Genomic DNA, 20444 nt, shown 5'->3' with positions numbered 1-20444 from the left:
ACAGATGCAAAATACACGTACTGTACAGCTAACCAGTTTTTATTTGACCTTTATTTAACTAGGCAAATCAGTTAAGAACAAATTCTTATTGGTGACTAGTCCAACACTAACCACTAGGCTACCTGCTGGTTACTAGTCCAACACTCTAACCACTAGGCTACCTGCTGGTTACTAGTCCAATGCTCTAACCACAAGGCTACCTGCTGGTTACTAGTCCAACACTCTAACCACTAGACTACCTGCTGGTTACTAGTCCAACACTAACCCCTAGGCTACCTACTGGTGACTAGTCCAACACTAACCCCTAGGCTACCTGCTGGTTACTAGTCCAACACTAACCCCTAGGCTACCTACTGGTGACTAGTCCAACACTAACCCCTAGCCTACCTACTGGTTACTAGTCCAACACTAACCCCTAGGCTACCTACTGGTGACTAGTCCAACACTAACCCCTAGGCTACCTACTGGTGACTAGTCCAACACTCTAACCACTAGGCTACCTGCTGGTTACTAGTCCAACACTCTAACCACTAGGCTACCTGCTGGTTACTAGTCCAACACTAACCCCTAGGCTACCTACTGGTGACTAGTCCAACACTAACCCCTAGGCTACCTACTGGTGACTAGTCCAACACTAACCCCTAGGCTACCTACTGGTGACTAGTCCAACACTAACCACTAGGCTACCTGCTGGTTACTAGTCCAACACTCTAACCACTAGGCTACCTACTGGTGACTAGTCCAACACTAACCACTAGACTACCTGCTGGTTACTAGTCCAATGCTCTAACCACAAGGCTACCTGCTGGTTACTAGTCCAACACTCTAACCACTAGACTACCTGCTGGTTACTAGTCCAATGCTCTAACCACAAGGCTACCTGCTGGTTACTAGTCCAACACTCTAACCACTAGGCTACCTGCTGGTTACTAGTCCAACACTAACCACTAGGCTACCTGCTGGTTACTAGTCCAACACTAACCACTAGACTACCTGCTGGTTACTAGTCCAACACTAACCACTAGGCTACCTGCTGGTTACTAGTCCAACACTCTAACCACTAGGCTACCTACTGGTGACTAGTCCAACACTAACCACTAGACTACCTGCTGGTTACTAGTCCAATGCTCTAACCACAAGGCTACCTGCTGGTTACTAGTCCAACACTCTAACCACTAGGCTACCTGCTGGTTACTAGTCCAACACTAACCACTAGACTACCTGCTGGTTACTAGTCCAATGCTCTAACCACAAGGCTACCTGCTGGTTACTAGTCCAACACTCTAACCACTAGGCTACCTGCTGGTGACTAGTCCAACACTCTAACCACTAGGCTACCTGCTGGTTACTAGTCCAACACTCTAACCACTAGGCTACCTGCTGGTGACTAGTCCAACACTCTAACCACTAGGCTACCTGCTGGTTACTAGTCCAACACTCTAACCACTAGGCTACCTGCTGGTGACTAGTCCAACCCTCTAACCACTAGGCTACCTGCCTCTAACCACTAGGCTACCTGCTGGTTACTAGTCCAACACTCTAACCACTAGGCTACCTGCTGGTTACTATTCCAACCACTACGCTACCTGCTGGTTACTAGTCCAACCACTAGGCTACCTGCTGGTTACTAGTCCAACACTCTAACCACTAGGCTACCTGCTGGTTACTAGTCCAACCCTCTAACCACTAGGCTACCTGCTGGTGACTAGTCCAACGCTCTAACCACTAGGCTACCTGCCTCTAACCACTAACCACTAGGCTACCTGCTGGTTACTAGTCCAACACTCTAACCACTAGACTACCTGCTGGTTACTAGTCCAACACTCTAACCACTAGACTACCTGCTGGTTACTAGTCCAACCCTAACCACTAGGCTACCTGCTGGTTACTAGTCCAACACTCTAACCACTAGGCTACCTGCTGGTTACTATTCCAACCACTAGGCTACCTGCTGGTTACTAGTCCAACCACTAGGCTACCTGCTGGTTACTAGTCCAACACTCTAACCACTAGGCTACCTGCTGGTTACTAGTCCAACCCTCTAACCACTAGGCTACCTGCTGGTTACTAGTCCAACCCTCTAACCACTAGGCTACCTGCTGGTTACTAGTCCAACCCTCTAACCACTAGGCTACCTGCTGGTTACTAGTCCAACCCTCTAACCACTAGGCTACCTACTGGTTACTAGTCCAACCCTCTAACCACTAGGCTACCTACTGGTTACTAGTCCAACCCTCTAACCATTAGGCTACCTGCTGGTTACTAGTCCAACACTAACCACTAGGCTAACTGCTGGTTACCAGTCCAACACTCTAACCACTAGGCTACCTGCTGGTTACTAGTCCAACACTAACCACTAGGCTACCTGCTGGTTACTAGTCCAACACTCTAACCACTAGACTACCTGCTGGTTACTAGTCCAACACTCTAACCACTAGACTACCTGCTGGTTACTAGTCCAACACTCTAACCACTAGACTACCTGCTGGTTACTAGTCCAACACTCTAACCACTAGACTACCTGCTGGTTACTAGTCCAACCCTAACCACTAGGCTACCTGCTGGTTACTAGTCCAACACTAACCACTAGGCTACCTGCTGGTTACTAGTCCAACACTCTAACCACTAGGCTACCTGCTGGTTACTAGTACAACACTAACCACTAGGCCACCTGCTGGTTACTAGTACAACACTAAACACTAGGCTACCTGCTGGTTACTAGTACAACACTAACCACTAGGCTACCTGTTGGTTACTAGTACAACACTAACCACTAGGCTACCTGCTGGTTACTAGTACAACACTAACCACTAGGCTACCTGCTGGTTACTAGTACAACACTAACCACTAGGCTACCTGCTGGTTACTGGTCCAACACTCTAACCACTAGGCTACCTGCTGGTTACTAGTCCAACACTCTAACCACTAGGCTACCTGCTGGTTACTAGTCCAACCCTCTAACCACTATGCTACCTGCTGGTTACTAGTCCAACCCTCTAACCACTAGGCTACCTGCTGGTTACTAGTCCAACCCTAACCACTAGGCTACCTGCTGGTTACTAGTCCAACACTCTAACCACTAGGCTACCTGCTGGTTACTAGTCCAACACTAACCACTAGGCTACCTGCTGGTTACTGGTCCAACACTCTAACCACTAGGCTACCTGCTGGTTACTAGTACAACACTAACCACTAGGCTACCTGCTGGTTACTGGTCCAACACTCTAACCACTAGGCTACCTGCTGGTTACTAGTCCAACACTCTAACCACTAGGCTACCTGCTGGTTACTAGTCCAACCCTCTAACCACTAGGCTACCTGCTGGTTACTAGTCCAACACTAACCACTAGGCTACCTGCTGGTTACTAGTCCAACACTAACCACTAGGCTACCTGCTGGTTACTAGTGCAACACTCTAACCACTAGGCTACCTGCTGGTTACTGGTCCAACACTCTAACCACTAGGCTACCTGCTGGTTACTAGTCCAACACTCTAACCACTAGGCTACCTGCTGGTTACTGGTCCAACACTAACCACTAGGCTACCTGCTGGTTACTAGTGCAACACTCTAACCACTAGGCTACCTGCTGGTTACTGGTCCAACACTCTAACCACTAGGCTACCTGCTGGTTACTAGTCCAACACTAACCACTAGGCTACCTGCTGGTTACTAGTCCAACACTAACCACTAGGCTACCTGCTGGTTACTGGTCCAACACTCTAACCACTAGACTACCTGCTGGTTACTGGTCCAACACTAACCACTAGGCTACCTGCTGGTTACTGGTCCAACACTAACCACTAGACTACCTGCTGGTTACTGGTCCAACACTAACCACTAGACTACCTGCCGCCCCACAACAGTTCCACCCAACATTTTTCTGTGACAACACGTCCATGGCATCAGGCCGTGTGGGAACACTAACCCTATGATATGAAAGATAATGTCCTTCTGCTTCCAAAACCACACCCAATGCATGTTAATGCTCAGACTGGCATCGCGGCTCTTAATGCTGCAAAATGCAACAAAATAAATAAATAATTACATTTTTAAACAATCAATTTCCTTGTTGCTAAAATACTAATATTTCACCTAATTTCAGTTTGTAACAAAACAATCATATATGTTGTAAAGAATCATTGTTCAAAATCTAAACCTGTGAAAAAGATTTTCTACGAGACAAAATAATTGTATTTTTGGCTGGCATACAAAACAAACTCAAATTCGCAAAAACTAAACTTAACGGGAAGCATAGAAATGAGTGCACATAGAACATTATCTACCTCTTCTTAGACTGGCTTTTAATGAGAATGACAGATCTATAGCATAGATCTGCTCTACCTCTTCTTAGACTGGCTTTTAATGAGAATGACAGATCTATAACATAGATCTGCTCTACCTCTTCTTAGACTGGCTTTTAATGAGAATGACAGATCTATAACATAGATCTGCTCTACCTCTTCTTAGACTGGCTTTTAATGAGAATGACAGATCTATAACAGAGCAGATCTACCTCTTCTTAGACTGGCTTTTAATGAGAATGACAGATCTATAACATAGAGCAGATCTACCTCTTCTTAGACTGGCTTTTAATGAGAATGACAGATCTATAACATAGAGCAGATCTACCTCTTCTTAGACTGGCTTTTAATGAGAATGACAGATCTATAACATAGAGCAGATTTACCTCTTCTTAGACTGGCTTTTAATGAGAATGACAGATCTATAACATAGAGCAGATCTACCTCTTCTTAGACTGGCTTTTAATGAGAATGACAGATCTATAACATAGAGCAGATCTACCTCTTCTTAGACTGGCTTTTAATGAGAATGACAGATCTATAACATAGAGCAGATTTACCTCTTCTTAGACTGGCTTTTAATGAGAATGACAGATCTATAACATAGAGCAGATTTACCTCTTCTTAGACTGGCTTTTAATGAGAATGACAGCTCTATAACTAAAATGTGTATTTGGTTGGGTCGGCTAAAAAGTGACATTGCAGCTTTAACCCCTCTACAACACAATATGCACACAGTGAATACTGCAGTTTTATGGGTTATGAAACCAGCCTACCGGGAAGTCTGAATAGATTCACAGTTTTCAGGCCTATTTTAAATTAAGACAAAATGACGGATAAAAACACTAATCAAATTCGACATTCAGGCGTTTTGCGACGGTGGTTATTCCGATAAATTATTCTAGTGAGCAGGCAGATAAAACCGAAATATGTTGGCTTAATAGAAAGTTAGTAGAGGAACATTTTGTCGAAATGAACATAGTCTGTTAAATGGAATAAAATAATTTAGCAAACACTGAGTTCTGAGTTTTTATGTAATAGGAAATCGACCCGAGTTGCCCAATCCTACAGTCGAGCCAAGATCAACAAGTTCCCACTGTAACAAGCGTCTTCACCCACTGCACACTAGCAGGCACCATATCAACAGCAACACATGTAGAAACATAAACTTACTGTCCATGTTACAATGTGGCAGTAAAGAAGTGAAAACGGAGGGGAATTCTACCCATTGAAGTCTACAAAGTATCCAAACTTGTTTGACTAACGTCAGTAGTGATGAAAGAGTGTGTGTGTGTGTGTGTGTGGGGGGGGGGGCAACATTTCTGCCAGTATGAAAATATGTCTTACCACACCGTTCCGTAGGCGCCCTCACCGATATACGACAGATTGTGGTACCGGGGCCCGACATCGAAGGCCTGGCCTCGGACCAACTCAGCTCCGGTTCCGGGATTGGGGCCACTGGCAGAAACCGCAGCTGTCGCCATTGTGAAAACCGGCTGCCTTTTTACACGTTCTTCACGGCCACAAGGAAAAGTCACCGCTATAACAACGTTATTACCGGGAGCCTTTCTGAAGTCCTCCGTATGATAAAGTGGTCTTCCTGCGCTGCTGTACACACAGGCTGGCTACTGACTGCGGTACGCTAGCTACACTGAGACACTATGGACACGCCTGCTGCCCACGTTGATGACGTTTATGGCGCACCTGGGAGTCGCCTGTGGGGTTCGGTTACATCAGGATTCGTTCAATTAAATCAGTCATCTTTAAGTCAGTCCTCTTTAAATCAGTCATCTTTAAGTCAGTCATCTTTAAATCAGTCATCTTTAAGTCAGTCATCTTTAAGTCAGTCATCTTTAAGTCAGTCATCTTTAAATCAGTCATCTTTAAATCAGTCATCTTTAAGTCAGTCATCTTTAAATCAGTCATCTTTAAGTCAGTCATCTTTAAGTCAGTCATCTTTAAGTCAGTCATCTTTAAATCAGTCATCTTTAAATCAGTCATCTTTAAATCAGTCATCTTTAAGTCAGTCATCTTTAAATCAGTCATCTTTAAGTCAGTCAAGTCATCTTTAATTCAGTCATCTTTAAATCAGTCATCTTTAAGTCAGTCATCTTTAAGTCAGTCATCTTTAAATCAGTCATCTTTAAGTCAGTCATCTTTAAGTCAGTCATCTTTAAATCAGTCCTCTTTAAATCAGTCCTCTTTAAATCAGTCATCTTTAAATCAGTCATCTTTAAATCAGTCATCTTTAAGTCAGTCATCTTTAAGTCAGTCATCTTTAAATCAGTCCTCTTTAAATCAGTCCTCTTTAAATCAGTCCTCTTTAAATCAGTCATCTTTAAATCAGTCATCTTTAAGTCAGTCATCTTTAAGTCAGTCATCTTTAAATCAGTCCTCTTTAAATCAGTCATCTTTAAATCAGTCATCTTTAAGTCAGTCCTCTTTAAATCAGTCATCTTTAAATCAGTCATCTTTAAATCAGTCATCTTTAAATCAGTCATCTTTAAGTCAGTCATCTTTAAGTCAGTCATCTTTAAGTCAGTCATCTTGATGACCAGCTAGCTAGTTAGGTGCTGAAGAGGCAATAGACAGCTATATTTCTCTCAGAGTCGTATTACTGGGGCTTGCAGGAGTCCTCACCTTAAAGTCTTCTTTTATACTTTTAGTGTGATTGGGACGCAACACACTACTGTTATTTATCATTCTTTAAATTGGTAATAATGAACTAGATATTAGTTAACTATTATGTTGTTCTCTGGAGCGCATAAAAATAAGTGTGATGATTTAAGCGTGTGTACTTTGGATGGTGTCCATATTGATGAGTTAGTGAAGAAGCTGAGAATGAAAATGGGCTTCTTCTATAGAAACAGGTCCTGCCTCTCGCTACGTAGTAGAAAGCAGGTTATTCAGTCGACGTTCCTATCGGTACTTGACTATGGCGACGTCATCTATATGAATGCAGCTGCCACTTCATTAAAGCTGGTATATCCAGTTTGTCATAGCGCTCTGCGTTTACTTACCAGTGACAATTTTGATACTCAACACTGTGATGTCATCACCGCATTCTCTACCAGAAGGTTGGTTGGCCCTCTGTGATGTCATCACCGCATTCTCTACCAGAAGGTTGGTTGGCCCTCTGTGATGTCATCACCGCATTCTCTACCAGAAGGTTGGTTGGCCCTCTGTGATGTCATCACCACATTCTCTACCAGAAGGTTGGTTGGCCCTCTGTGATGTCATCACCGCATTCTCTACCAGAAGGTTGGTTGGCCCTCTGTGATGTCATGTAAGTTGATACATTGCTATGTTTTCATTTATAAAGAGCCCTTTTGCAATGTTATTTTTTGTCTCCTTCGCCCACAACAAAACGCCTATGCAAAGCCCTAATCTGTCACTCAGAAACGTATTACAGTATCTGCCTGCAACCTGAAAATCTTCACCTGTGTAGGTTTATGCTACCTGCCTCTTCCCTCTCCAAAGCAAATAATTAAACAGCAGCAGTAAAATAACAGAGGCTATATACAGGAGGTACCAGTACAGAGTCAATGTGGAGGCTATATACAGGGGGTACCAGTACAGAGTCAATGTGGAGGCTATATACAGGGTATTACGGTACAGAGTCAATGTGGAGGCTATATACAGGGGTACCGGTACAGAGTCAATGTGGAGACTATATACAGGGTGTACCAGTACAGAGTCAATGTGGAGGCTATATACAAGGGGTACCAGTACAGAGTCAATGTGGAGACTATATACAGGGTGTACCGGTACAGAGTCAATGTGGAGGCTATATACAGGGTGTACCAGTACAGAGTCAATGTGGAGGCTATATACAGGGGGTACCGGTACAGAGTCAATGTGGAGGCTATATACAGGGGGTACCAGTACAGAGTCAATGTGGAGGCTATATACAGGGGGTACCGGTACAGAGTCAATGTGGAGGCTATATACAGGGTGTACCGGTACAGAGTCAATGTGGAGGCTATATACAGGGTGTACCAGTACAGAGTCAATGTGGAGGCTATATACAGGGTGTACCAGTACAGAGTCAATGTGGAGGCTATATACAGGGGGTACCAGTACAGAGTCAATGTGGAGGCTATATACAGGGGGTACCGGTACAGAGTCAATGTGGAGGCTATATACAGGGGGTACCGGTACAGAGTCAATGTGGAGGCTATATACAGGGGTACCAGTATAGAGTCAATGTGGAGGCTATATACAGGGTATTACGGTACAGAGTCAATGTGGAGGCTATATACAGGGGTACCAGTACAGAGTCAATGTGGAGGCTATATACAGGGGTACCGGTACAGAGTCAATGTGGAGGCTATATACAGGGGTACCGGTACAGAGTCAATGTGGAGGCTATATACAGGGGGTACCAGTACAGAGTCAATGTGGAGGCTATATACAGGGGGTACCAGTACAGAGTCAATGTGGAGGCTATATACAGGGTGTACCAGTACAGAGTCAATGTGGAGGCTATATACAGGGGTACCAGTACAGAGTCAATGTGGAGGCTATATACAGGGGGTACCGGTACAGAGTCAATGTGGAGGCTATATACAGGGGTACCAGCATAGAGTCAATGTGGAGGCTATATACAGGGTATTACGGTACAGAGTCAATGTGGAGGCTAAATACAGGGGGTACCAGTACAGAGTCAATGTGGAGGCTATATACAGGGGTACCGGTACAGAGTCAATGTGGAGGCTATATACAGGGGTACCAGTATAGAGTCAATGTGGAGGCTATATACAGGGGTACCGGTACAGAGTCAATGTGGAGGCTATATACAGGGGTACCAGTACAGAGTCAATGTGGAGGCTATATACAGGGTGTACCGGTACAGAGTCAATGTGGAGGCTATATACAGGGGGTACCGGTACAGAGTCAATGTGGAGGCTATATACAGGGGGTACCGGTACAGAGTCAATGTGGAGGCTATATACAGGGGGTACCGGTACAGAGTCAATGTGGAGGCTATATACAGGGTATTACGGTACAGAGTCAATGTGGAGGCTATATACAGGGTATTACGGTACAGAGTCAATGTGGAGGCTATATACAGGGTATTACGGTACAGAGTCAATGTGGAGGCTATATACAGGGGGTACCGGTACAGAGTCAATGTGGAGGCTATATACAGGGGGTACCGGTACAGAGTCAATGTGGAGGCTATATACAGGGGTACCGGTACAGAGTCAATGTGGAGGCTATATACAGGGTATTACGGCACAGAGTCAATGTGGAGGCTATATACAGGGGGTACCGGTACAGAGTCAATGTGGAGGCGATATACAGGGGGTACCGGTACAGAGTCAATGTGGAGGCTATATACAGGGGTACCGGTACAGAGTCAATGTGGAGGCTATATACAGGGGTACCGGTACAGAGTCAATGTGGAGGCTATATACAGGGATTACCGGTACAGAGTCAATGTGGAGGCTATATACAGGGTATTACGGTACAGAGTCAATGTGGAGGCTAAATACAGGGTATTACGGTACAGAGTCAATGTGGAGGCTATATACAGGGGGCACCGGTACAGAGTCAATGTGGAGACTATATACAGGGGGTACCGGTACAGAGTCAATGTGGAGGCTATATACAGGGGGTACCGGTACAGAGTCAATGTGGAGGCTATATACAGGGGTACCGGTACAGAGTCAATGTGGAGGCTATATACAGGGGGTACCGGTACAGAGTCAATGTGGAGACTATATACAGGGGTACCGGTACAGAGTCAATGTGGAGACTATATACAGGGGTACCGGTACAGAGTCAATGTGGAGGCTATATACAGGGTATTACGGTACAGAGTCAATGTGGAGGCTATATACAGGGTATTACGGTACAGAGTCAATGTGGAGGCTATATACAGGGTATTACGGTACAGAGTCAATGTGGAGGCTATATACAGGGGGTACCGGTACAGAGTCAATGTGGAGACTATATACAGGGGGTACCGGTACAGAGTCAATGTGGAGGCTATATACAGGGGGTACCGGTACAGAGTCAATGTGGAGGCTATATACAGGGATTACCGGTACAGAGTCAATGTGGAGGCTATATACAGGGTATTACGGTACAGAGTCAATGTGGAGGCTATATACAGGGGTACCGGTACAGAGTTAATGTGGAGGCGATATACAGGGGGTACCGGTACAGAGTCAATGTGGAGGCTATATACAGGGGTACCGGTACAGAGTCAATGTGGAGGCTATATACAGGGGGTACCGGTACAGAGTCAATGTGGAGGCTATATACAGGGGGTACCGGTACAGAGTCAATGTGGAGGCTATATACAGGGTGTACCAGTACAGAGTCAATGTGGAGGCTATATACAGGGGTACCAGTACAGAGTCAATGTGGAGGCTATATACAGGGGTACCGGTACAGAGTCAATGTGGAGGCTATATACAGGGGTACCAGTATAGAGTCAATGTGGAGGCTATATACAGGGTATTACGGTACAGAGTCAATGTGGAGGCTATATACAGGGGGTACCAGTACAGAGTCAATGTGGAGGCTATATACAGGGGGTACCGGTACAGAGTCAATGTGGAGGCTATATACAGGGGGTACCGGTACAGAGTCAATGTGGAGGCTATATACAGGGGGTACCGGTACAGAGTCAATGTGGGGGGCACCAGTTAGTCGAGGTAATTGAGGTAATATGTAAATGTAGGTAGAGTTAAAGTGACTATGCATAGATAATAAACAGAGAGTAGCAGCAGTGTAAGAGAGGAGTCTGGGTAGCCCTTTGATTAGCTGTTCAGCAGTCTTATGTTTTGGGGGTAGGAGCCGTTAAGAAGCTTTTTGTCCTAGACTTGGCGCTCCGGTACCGCTTGCCGTGCGATAGCAGAGAGAACAGTCTATGACTTGAGTGGCTGGAGTCTTCGACAATTTTCAGGGCCTTCCTCTGACACCGCCTGGTATAGAGGTCCTGGATGGCAGGAAGCTTGTCCCCGGTGATGTACTGGGCCGTACGCACTACCCTCTGTAGTGCCTTGCGTTCGGAGGCCGAGCATTTGCCAACCCAGACAGTGATGCAACTCTCAATGGTGCAGCTGTATAACCTTTTGCCAAATCTTTTCAGTCTCCTGAGGGGGAATAGGTTTTGTCGTGCCCTTTTCACAACTGTCTTAGGGTGCTAGTTTGTTGGTGATGTGGATGCCAAGGAACTTGAAGCTCTCAACCTGCTCCACTACAGCCCCGTCGAGGAGAATGTGGGCGTGCTTGGTCCTCCTTTTCCTGTAGTCCACAATCATCTCCTTTGTCTTGATCACATTGAGGGAGAGGTTGTTGTCTTGGCACCACACTGCCAGGTCTCTGACCTCCTCCCTATAGACGGTCTCATTGTTGTCGGTGATCAGGCCTGGTACAAATCATTTCCTAAGTTCTAGACCTCAGCTGAATCTGGTAATGACTGGTGTGGCTGCTGAACAAGTTGAGGAGACGAATTGACGTTACCTTAGATTGTAAACTGTCATGGTCAAAACATATAGATTCAATGGTTGTTAAGATGGGGAGATGGGTCTGTCCGTAATAAAGAGATGCTCTGCTTTTTTGACACCAAAGATGGAGAGAGGACTAGAGATGCTCAGATTTTTTGACACCACACTCCACAAAGCAAGTCCTTCAGGCTCTAGTTTGGTCTAATCTTAATTATTGTCCAGTCGTGTGGTCCAGTGCTGCAAGGAAAGACCTAGTTAAACTGCAGCTGGTCCAGAACAGAGTGGCACGTTTTGCTCTTCATTGTAATCAGATTATTGTCTTGTGGTCCAGTGTATTTAAGTAACACAAGTATTTATTTAATGTATTTCTGCCCTTTTTGGGGTTTGAACCGGTTCATAACATTATTTTGCCGGAACTGTGGGCTAGGCCAACAACTGACGAGTGTGTGAAGTAACACAAGCGTAGACAAAAATGTCACTTTCTCCAGGGAAACAACCCAGGACTTTTATTCCAGGGAAAGAAACAGAATGCGCCACTGTGCTGGGTAGCAACAAAACCAAAACAAAGCCTAGTTTGTCTCTGAGCCTTTCTACACGGGTCTTCCTCTCTGCTACCGGACAGCCAAGCTGTTTATCTGCGTATCCAGCAAAAGACAACAGAAATTCAACAGGCCTTGTCCTTACTTGGGTCAGGCCTTGTCCTTACTTGGGTCAGGCCTTGTCCTTACTTGGGTCAGGCCTTGTCCTTACTTGGGTCAGGCCTTGTCCTTACTTGGGTCAGGCCTTGTCCTTACTTGGGTCAGGCCTTGTCCTTACTTGGGTCAGGCCTTGTCCTTACTTGGGTCAGTAAGGTGGGTTCTTATCCAGTCGGGTTCGATATTCTACTTGTACTCTATACCATCTACTGCATCTTGTTTACATACCCTACATTACTCATCTCATATGTATATACTGTACTCTATACCATCTACTGCATCTTGTTTACATACCCTACATTACTCATCTCATATGTATATACTGTACTCTATACCATCTACTGCATCTTGTTTACATACCCTACATTACTCATCTCATATGTATATACTGTACTCTATACCATCTACTGCATCTTGTTTACATACCCTACATTACTCATCTCATATGTATATACTGTACTCTATACCATCTACTGCATCTTGTTTACATACCCTACATTACTCATCTCATATGTATATACTGTACTCTATACCATCTACTGCATCTTGTTTACATACCCTACATTACTCATCTCATATGTATATACTGTACTCTATACCATCTACTGCATCTTGTTTACATACCCTACATTACTCATCTCATATGTATATACTGTACTCTATACCATCTACTGCATCTTGCCTATGCCGCTCTGTACCATCACTCATTCATATATCTTTATGTACATATTCTTTATCCCTTTACACTTGTGTGTATAAGGTAGTAGTTGTGGAATTGTTAGGTTAGATTACTCGTTGGTTATTACTGCATTGTCGGAACTAGAAGCACAAGCATTTCGCTACACTCGCATTAACATCTGCTAACCATGTGTATGTGACAAATAAAATTTGATTTGATTTGATTTGCTGCTCCAAACCCCAAAACAGCTCTGGCCAAAGCCAGGTTAAAACAGCCACCGCCCAAGCTCCAAACGAATTAGATTCAGGTGTGTGTAATTAGGAGTATGAAATGTCAGACCAATGCGCAGCGTGGTATGTGTTCATAATGATTTATTTTACTGAACACTGAAAATACAAAATAACAACGTGAAAATAAACGAAAACCGAAACAGTCCTGTAAGGTGCGTAAAACACGAAAACAGAAAATAATCACCCACCAAAATACAGGTGGGAAAAGGCTACCTAAGTATGATTCTCAATCAGAGACAACGAACAACACCTGCCTCTGATTGAGAACCATACCAGGCCAAACACAAAACCACAACCTAGAAAAAAGAACATAGACTACCCACCCCAACTCACGCCCTGACCAAACTAAAACAAAGACATAACAAAGGAACTAAGGTCAGAACGTGACATCTACAGAGCGCTTCGGTGGGACAAGACGTCTCCATTCCTGTGTTTATCTTGGTGTACTTCTCTGCTTTTCAAATCTACAATCAGATTAAAAATATATTCTACAGATCAAACGATAGAGCTGTTTTAGTAACCACATGAAACATTTTCCTCTCAACTTTTATAAACTTTCCCAGCACCCTAGACCTAAACTTAGAGGTATGACATCTTAGTCAACTTCTCTGCTATTCAAATCTGGAAACGGAATAGAAGTATCTACTACCAATCAAGAGGTACAGCTGTTTTAGTAACCACAGCAACTATTTTAGCTAACTTCCCACTGTTGACTTAACTGCCATGGTACTTTTCAGACCTTTCAAATGATAACAATGAGCACATTCTAAGCATGAGACAATGAGCGCATTCTAAGCATGAGACAATGAGACAACATTGTGAGTGAATCAGCTACCACTTTTCCAAACAAGGTAGACAAGAACTTAAAGGATATGACACCTTGGTCTACAATTAAATAATAATATATATATACTTTAAACTACATTAACAGCAGTGGTTTAAGATGAGGGAGGACAACTGTTTGTTTTTTCATGAGCATGGTCTTATTTCTATTACAATATATTGGATGACTGTCATTCCTATTCCATTCATCTAGTTCAATGTAACAGCGATAGGTTTATGCTACTACATGATACTCACATTTTTCCTATACCAAGGATCAATCCCAGGCCCCACGCTTTTCTCAATTTACATCAACAACATAGCTCAGGCAGTAGGAAGCTGTAACGGGTGTCGTCGTCCGATGAGGAGGAATCGGACCAAAGCGCAGCGTGGTAAGTGTTCATGACTTTTATTAAACAGAACACTGAAACAAAAATGACAAAGTGACTAAACGAAACCAAAACAGTCCTGTCAGGTGCAAAACACTAAACAGAAAACAACTACCCACAAAACACATGTGGGGAAAAGCTACCCCAATCAGAGACAACGATAGTCAGCTGTCCCTGATTGAGAACCATACCAGGCCAAGACATAGAAATACAAAACATAGAAAAAGGAACATAGAATGCCCACCCCAAATCACACCCTGACCAAACCAAATAGAGACATAAAAGCTCTCTAAGGTCAGGGCGTGACAGAAGCTCTCTCATCCATTTCTATGTAGATGATACAGTCTTATACTCAGCTGGCCGCTCCCTGGATTTAGTGTTAAACACTCTGCAACAAAACTTTCTTAGTGTCCAACAAGCTTGTTCGGGTGGCGTTCGGCGGTCGACGTCACCGGCTTTCTAGCCATCGCCGCTCCATTTTTCATGTATCCATTTGTTTTGTCTTGTTCCCTGCACACTTGGTTTTCCGGGGTCATCTCTACCCGTCCCGTCCAGATCCACCTCATTACCTCACTGCTGAAGGGGGGACCGGTACGTTTGCAGTGGTCGGCTGAGGCGGACAGGGCTTTTGGTCACCTGAGGGCTCTGTTTACCTCGGCTCCTGTGCTGGCCCATCCGGATCCCTCTTTGGAGTTCACAGTGGAGGTAGACGCGTCCGAGGCTGGGATTGGAGCCGTGCTCTCTCAGCGCTCGGGTACGCCACCGAAGCTCCGCCACTGTGCCTTCTTCTCGAGGAAGCTCAGCCCGGCGGAGCGAAACTATGATGTGGGGGACCGGGAGCTGTTGGCTGTCTTCGAGGCTCTGAAGGCGTGGAGACATTGGCTTGAGGGGGCGATACACCCTTTTCTCATCTGGACTGACCACCGCAATCTGGAGTACATCTGGGCAGCGAGGAGACTGAACCCTCGCCAGGCAAGGTGGGCTATGTTCTTTACCCGTTTTGTTTTCACTCTGTCCTACAGACCAGGTTCCCAGAACGTGAAGGCAGACGCATTGTCCCGGCTGTATGACACAGAGGAGCGGCCCATGGATCCCACTCCCATACTCCCGGCCTCCTGCCTGGTGGCACCAGTAGTGTGGGGGCTGGACACGGACATTGAGCAGGCATTACGTGCAGAGCCCACTCCCCTCCAGTGTTCTCCAGGGCGTCTGTATGTTCCGTCTGCTGTCCGTGATCGGCTGATCTTTTGGGCCCACACGTCACCTTCCTCTGGTCATCCAGGCATTGGTCGGACGGTGCGCTGTCTGAGTGGAAGTACTGGTGGCCCACTTTGGCCAAGGACGTGAAGGCTTATGTTGCCTTTTGCTCGGTGTGCGCTCAGTGTAAGGCTCCTAGGCACCTGCCCAGAGGTAAGCTACACCCCTTACCCATTCCACAACGGCCATGGTCGCACCTGTTGATCGATTTCTTGACCGATCTCCACCCAACACAGGGAAACACCACAATCCTGGTTGTTGTGGATCGTTTCTCTAAGTCCTGTCGTCTCCTTCCTCTGCCCGGTCTCCCTACGGCCCTACAGACTGCGGAGGCCTTGTTTACGCACGCCTTCCGGCACTACAGGGTGCCTGAGGATATAGTGTCTCATCGGCGTCCCCAGTTCACTTCGAGGGTCTGGAAGGCATTCATGGAACGTCTGGGGGTCTCGATCAGCCGTACCTCGGGTTTTCACCCAGAGAGTAACGGGCAGGTGGAGAGAGTAAACCAGGATGTGGGTAGGTTTCTAAGGTCTTATTACCAGGACCAGCCGGGGGAGTGGGCGGCGTTTGTGCCCTGGGCAGAGATGGCCCAGAACTTGCTCTGCCACTCCTCCACTAACCTCTCCCCCTTCTAGTGCGTACTGGGGTACCATCCGGTTCTGGCTCCTGCGGTGGACGACTGGTTCCAGTGAGAGGAGGAGACATGGGACGCCGCTCATGGAGAGACTACAGAAAGATAGGGAGGAAGTTGATCCATCTGCAGAGACTACAGAAAGATAGGGAACGTGTTGATCTATCTGATTGGACTACAGAAAGATAGGGAGCGTGTTGATCCATCTGGAGAGACTACAGAAAGATATGGAGGGAGTTGATCCATCTGCAGAGACTACAGAAAGATAGGGAGGGAGTTGATCCATCTGCAGAGACTACAGAAAGATAGGGAGGGAGTTGATCCATCTGCAGAGACTACAGAAAGATAGGGAGGGAGTTGATCCATCTGCAGAGACTACAGAAAGATAGGGAGCGTGTTGATCCATCTGGAGAGACTACAGAAAGATAGGGAGGGTGTTGATCTATCTGATTGGACTACAGAAAGATAGGGAGGGTGTTGATCTATCTGATTGGACTACAGAAAGATAGGGAGCGTGTTGATCCATCTGATTGGACTACAGAAAGATAGGGAGGGTGTTGATCCATCTGATTGGAGAGGCTACAGAAAGATAGGGAAGGAGTTGATCTATCTGATTGGAGAGACTACAGAAAGATAGGGAAGGAGTTTACCCATCTGATTGGAGAGACTACAGAAAGATAGGGTGGGTGTTGATCCATCTGATTGGAGAGACTACAGAAAGATAGGGAAGGAGTTGATCTATCTGATTGGAGAGACTACAGAAAGATAGGGTGGGTGTTGATCCATCTGATTGGAGAGACTACAGAAAGATAGGGAGCGTGTTGATCCATCTGATTGGAGAGACTACAGAAAGATAGGGAAGGAGTTGATCCATCTGATTGGAGACTACAGAAAGATAGGGAAGGAGTTGATCCATCTGATTGGAGAGACTACAGAAAGATAGGGAGGAGTTGATCCATCTGATTGGAGAGACTACAGAAAGATAGGGAAGGAGTTGATCCATCTGATTGGAGAGACTACAGAAAGATAGGGAAGGAGTTGATCCATCTGATTGGAGAGACTACAGAAAGATAGGGAAGGAGTTGATCCATCTGATTGGAGAGACTACAGAAAGATAGGGAAGGAGTTGATCCATCTGATTGGAGAGACTACAGAAAGATAGGGAAGGAGTTGATCCATCTGATTGGAGAGACTACAGAAAGATAGGGAAGGAGTTGATCCATCTGATTGGAGAGACTACAGAAAGATAGGGTGGGTGTTGATCCATCTGATTGGAGAGACTACAAAAAGATAGGGAAGGAGTTGATCCATCTGATTGGAGAGACTACAGAAAGATAGGGAAGGAGTTGATCCATCTGATTGGAGAGACTACAGAAAGATAGGGAAGGAGTTGATCCATCTGATTGGAGAGGCTACAGAAAGATAGGGAAGGAGTTGATCCATCTGATTGGAGAGACTACAGAAAGATAGGGTGGGTGTTGATCCATCTGATTGGACTGCTGGTTGGATTATTTTTATTTGCCCTGCACATGAAGAGACAACAAACATTATTTTAGCCCTTGGCGCAGTCACAGCTCTCAGGCACCTGCGAAAGCACATGGACACTCACTCAAACACTGTCCCAAGTACTCACAAGTTACAATAGATACCCTAGTTAGCGAGCTCGATGAAACTTGTTAACATAAATCTTTATATTGTCCACATTGTAACAAACTTATGGTAGCATAACAGTACATTGTGTAACATTATGACGGTTTTATATTGAACAATTTCGGAGCCAAGGACAACATACCTTGCAAGCCGAAGGTCAGGCAAAAGAGAACAATAAGGGGGTATGGAAATACAGATACCCGCAATGGACCAAACCATCTCCTTCACTGCAGCCGAGGTGAGTAAAACATTTAAACGTGTTAACCCTCGCAAGGCTGCAGGCCCAGACGGCATCCCCAGCTGCGCCCTCAGAGCATGCGCAGACCAGCTGGCCGGTGTGTTTATGGACATATTCAATCAATCCCTATACCAGTCTGCTGTTCCCACATGCTTCAAGAGGGCCACCATTGTTCATGTTCCCAAGAAAGCTAAGGTAACTGAGCTAAACGACTACCGCCCCGTAGCACTCACATCCATCATCATGAAGTGCTTTGAGAGACTAGTCAAGGACCATATCACCTCCACCCTACCTGACACCCTAGACCCACTCCAATTTGCTTACCGCCCAAATAGGTCCACAGACGATGCAATCTCAACCACACTGCACACTGCCCTAACCCATCTGGACAAGAGGAATACCTATGTGAGAATGCTGTTCATCGACTACAGCTCGGCATTCAACACCATATTACCCTCCAAGCTCGTCATCAAGCTCGAGACCCTGGGTCTCGACCCCGCCCTGTGCAACTGGGTACTGGACTTCCTGACGGGCCGCCCCCAGGTGGTGAGGGTAGGCAACAACATCTCCTCCCCGCTGATCCTCAACACTGGGGCCCCACAAGGGTGCGTTCTGAGCCCTCTCCTGTACTCCCTGTTCACCCACGACTGCGTGGCCACGCACGCCTCCAACTCAATCATCAAGTTTGCGGACGACACAACAGTGGTAGGCTTGATTACTAACAACGACGAGACGGCCTACAGGGAGGAGGTGAGGGCCCTCGGAGTGTGGTGTCAGGAAAATAACCTCACACTCAACGTCAACAAAACTAAGGAGATGATTGTGGACTTCAGGAAACAGCAGAGGGAACACCCCCCTATCCACATCGATGGAACAGTAGTGGTGAAGGTAGCAAGTTTTAAGTTCCTCGGCATACACATCACAGACAAACTGAATTGGTCCACTCACACAGACAGCATCGTGAAGAAGGCGCAGCAGCGCCTCTTCAACCTCAGGAGGCTGAAGAAATTCGGCTTGTCACCAAAAGCACTCACAAACTTCTACAGATGCACAATCGAGAGCATCCTGGCGGGCTGTATCACCGCCTGGTACGGCAACTGCTCCGCCCTCAACCGTAAGGCTCTCCAGAGGGTAGTGAGGTCTGCACAACGCATCACCGGGGCAAACTACCTGCCCTCCAGGACACCTACACCACCCGATGTTACAGGAAGGCCATAAAGATCATCAAGGACATCAACCACCCGAGCCACTGCCTGTTCACCCCGCTGTCATCCAGAAGGCGAGGTCAGTACAGGTGCATCAAAGCTGGGACCGAGAGACTGAAAAACAGCTTCTATCTCAAGGCCATCAGACTGTTAAACAGCCACCACTAACATTGAGTGGCTACTGCCAACACACTGTCAATGACACTGACTCTACTCCAGCCACTTTAATAATGGGAATTGATGGGAAATGATGTAAATATATCACTAGCCACTTTAAACAATGCTACCTTATATAATGTTACTTACCCTACATTATTCATCTCATATGCATACGTATATACTGTACTCTATATCATCGACTGCATCCTTATGTAATACATGTATCACTGGCCATTTTAACTATGCCACTTTGTTTACATTCTCATCTCATATGTATATACTGTATTCGATATCATCTACTGTATCTTGCCTATGCTGCTCTGTACCATCACTCATTCATATATCTTTATGTACATATTCTTTATCCCCTTACTCTGTGTATAAGACAGTAGTTTTGGAATTGTTAGTTAGATTACTTGTTGGTTATTACTGCATTGTCGGAACTAGAAGCACAAGCATTTCGCTACACTCGCATTAACATCTGCTAACCATGTGTATGTGACAAATAAAATTTGATTTGATTTGATTTGACCAAAATATACAATCACATGTATGTACAATATTGATATGAAAAAGTGTTTTTACACCAAAGAAAAACATTAGCTATGCAGCTGTAATTCAATAAAAACATACACTGAATTATTATTATTATCAAATTATTAA

The 20444-nt window shown here is 45.5% G+C and overlaps 1 protein-coding gene across 1 annotated transcript in view; it reads right to left on the bottom strand.

Moving 5' to 3' along the window:
- The window catches only part of LOC112262493 (mitogen-activated protein kinase 1), a gene marked incomplete in the record, with an annotated part of 65758 nt that extends 59787 nt beyond the window's left edge, over positions 1-5971 (bottom strand). The window contains 1 exon segment of the mRNA XM_042331185.1: positions 5651-5971. Within this exon segment, the coding sequence (XP_042187119.1) occupies positions 5651-5787 (137 nt within the window).
- Positions 5972-20444: the final 14473 nt, after the last annotated feature.

This window comes from Oncorhynchus tshawytscha, linkage group LG12, assembly GCF_018296145.1.
Source record: "Oncorhynchus tshawytscha isolate Ot180627B linkage group LG12, Otsh_v2.0, whole genome shotgun sequence".
NCBI classification, from domain to species: domain Eukaryota; kingdom Metazoa; phylum Chordata; class Actinopteri; order Salmoniformes; family Salmonidae; genus Oncorhynchus; species Oncorhynchus tshawytscha.
This window is presented reverse-complemented; position numbering and strand designations above follow the sequence as displayed.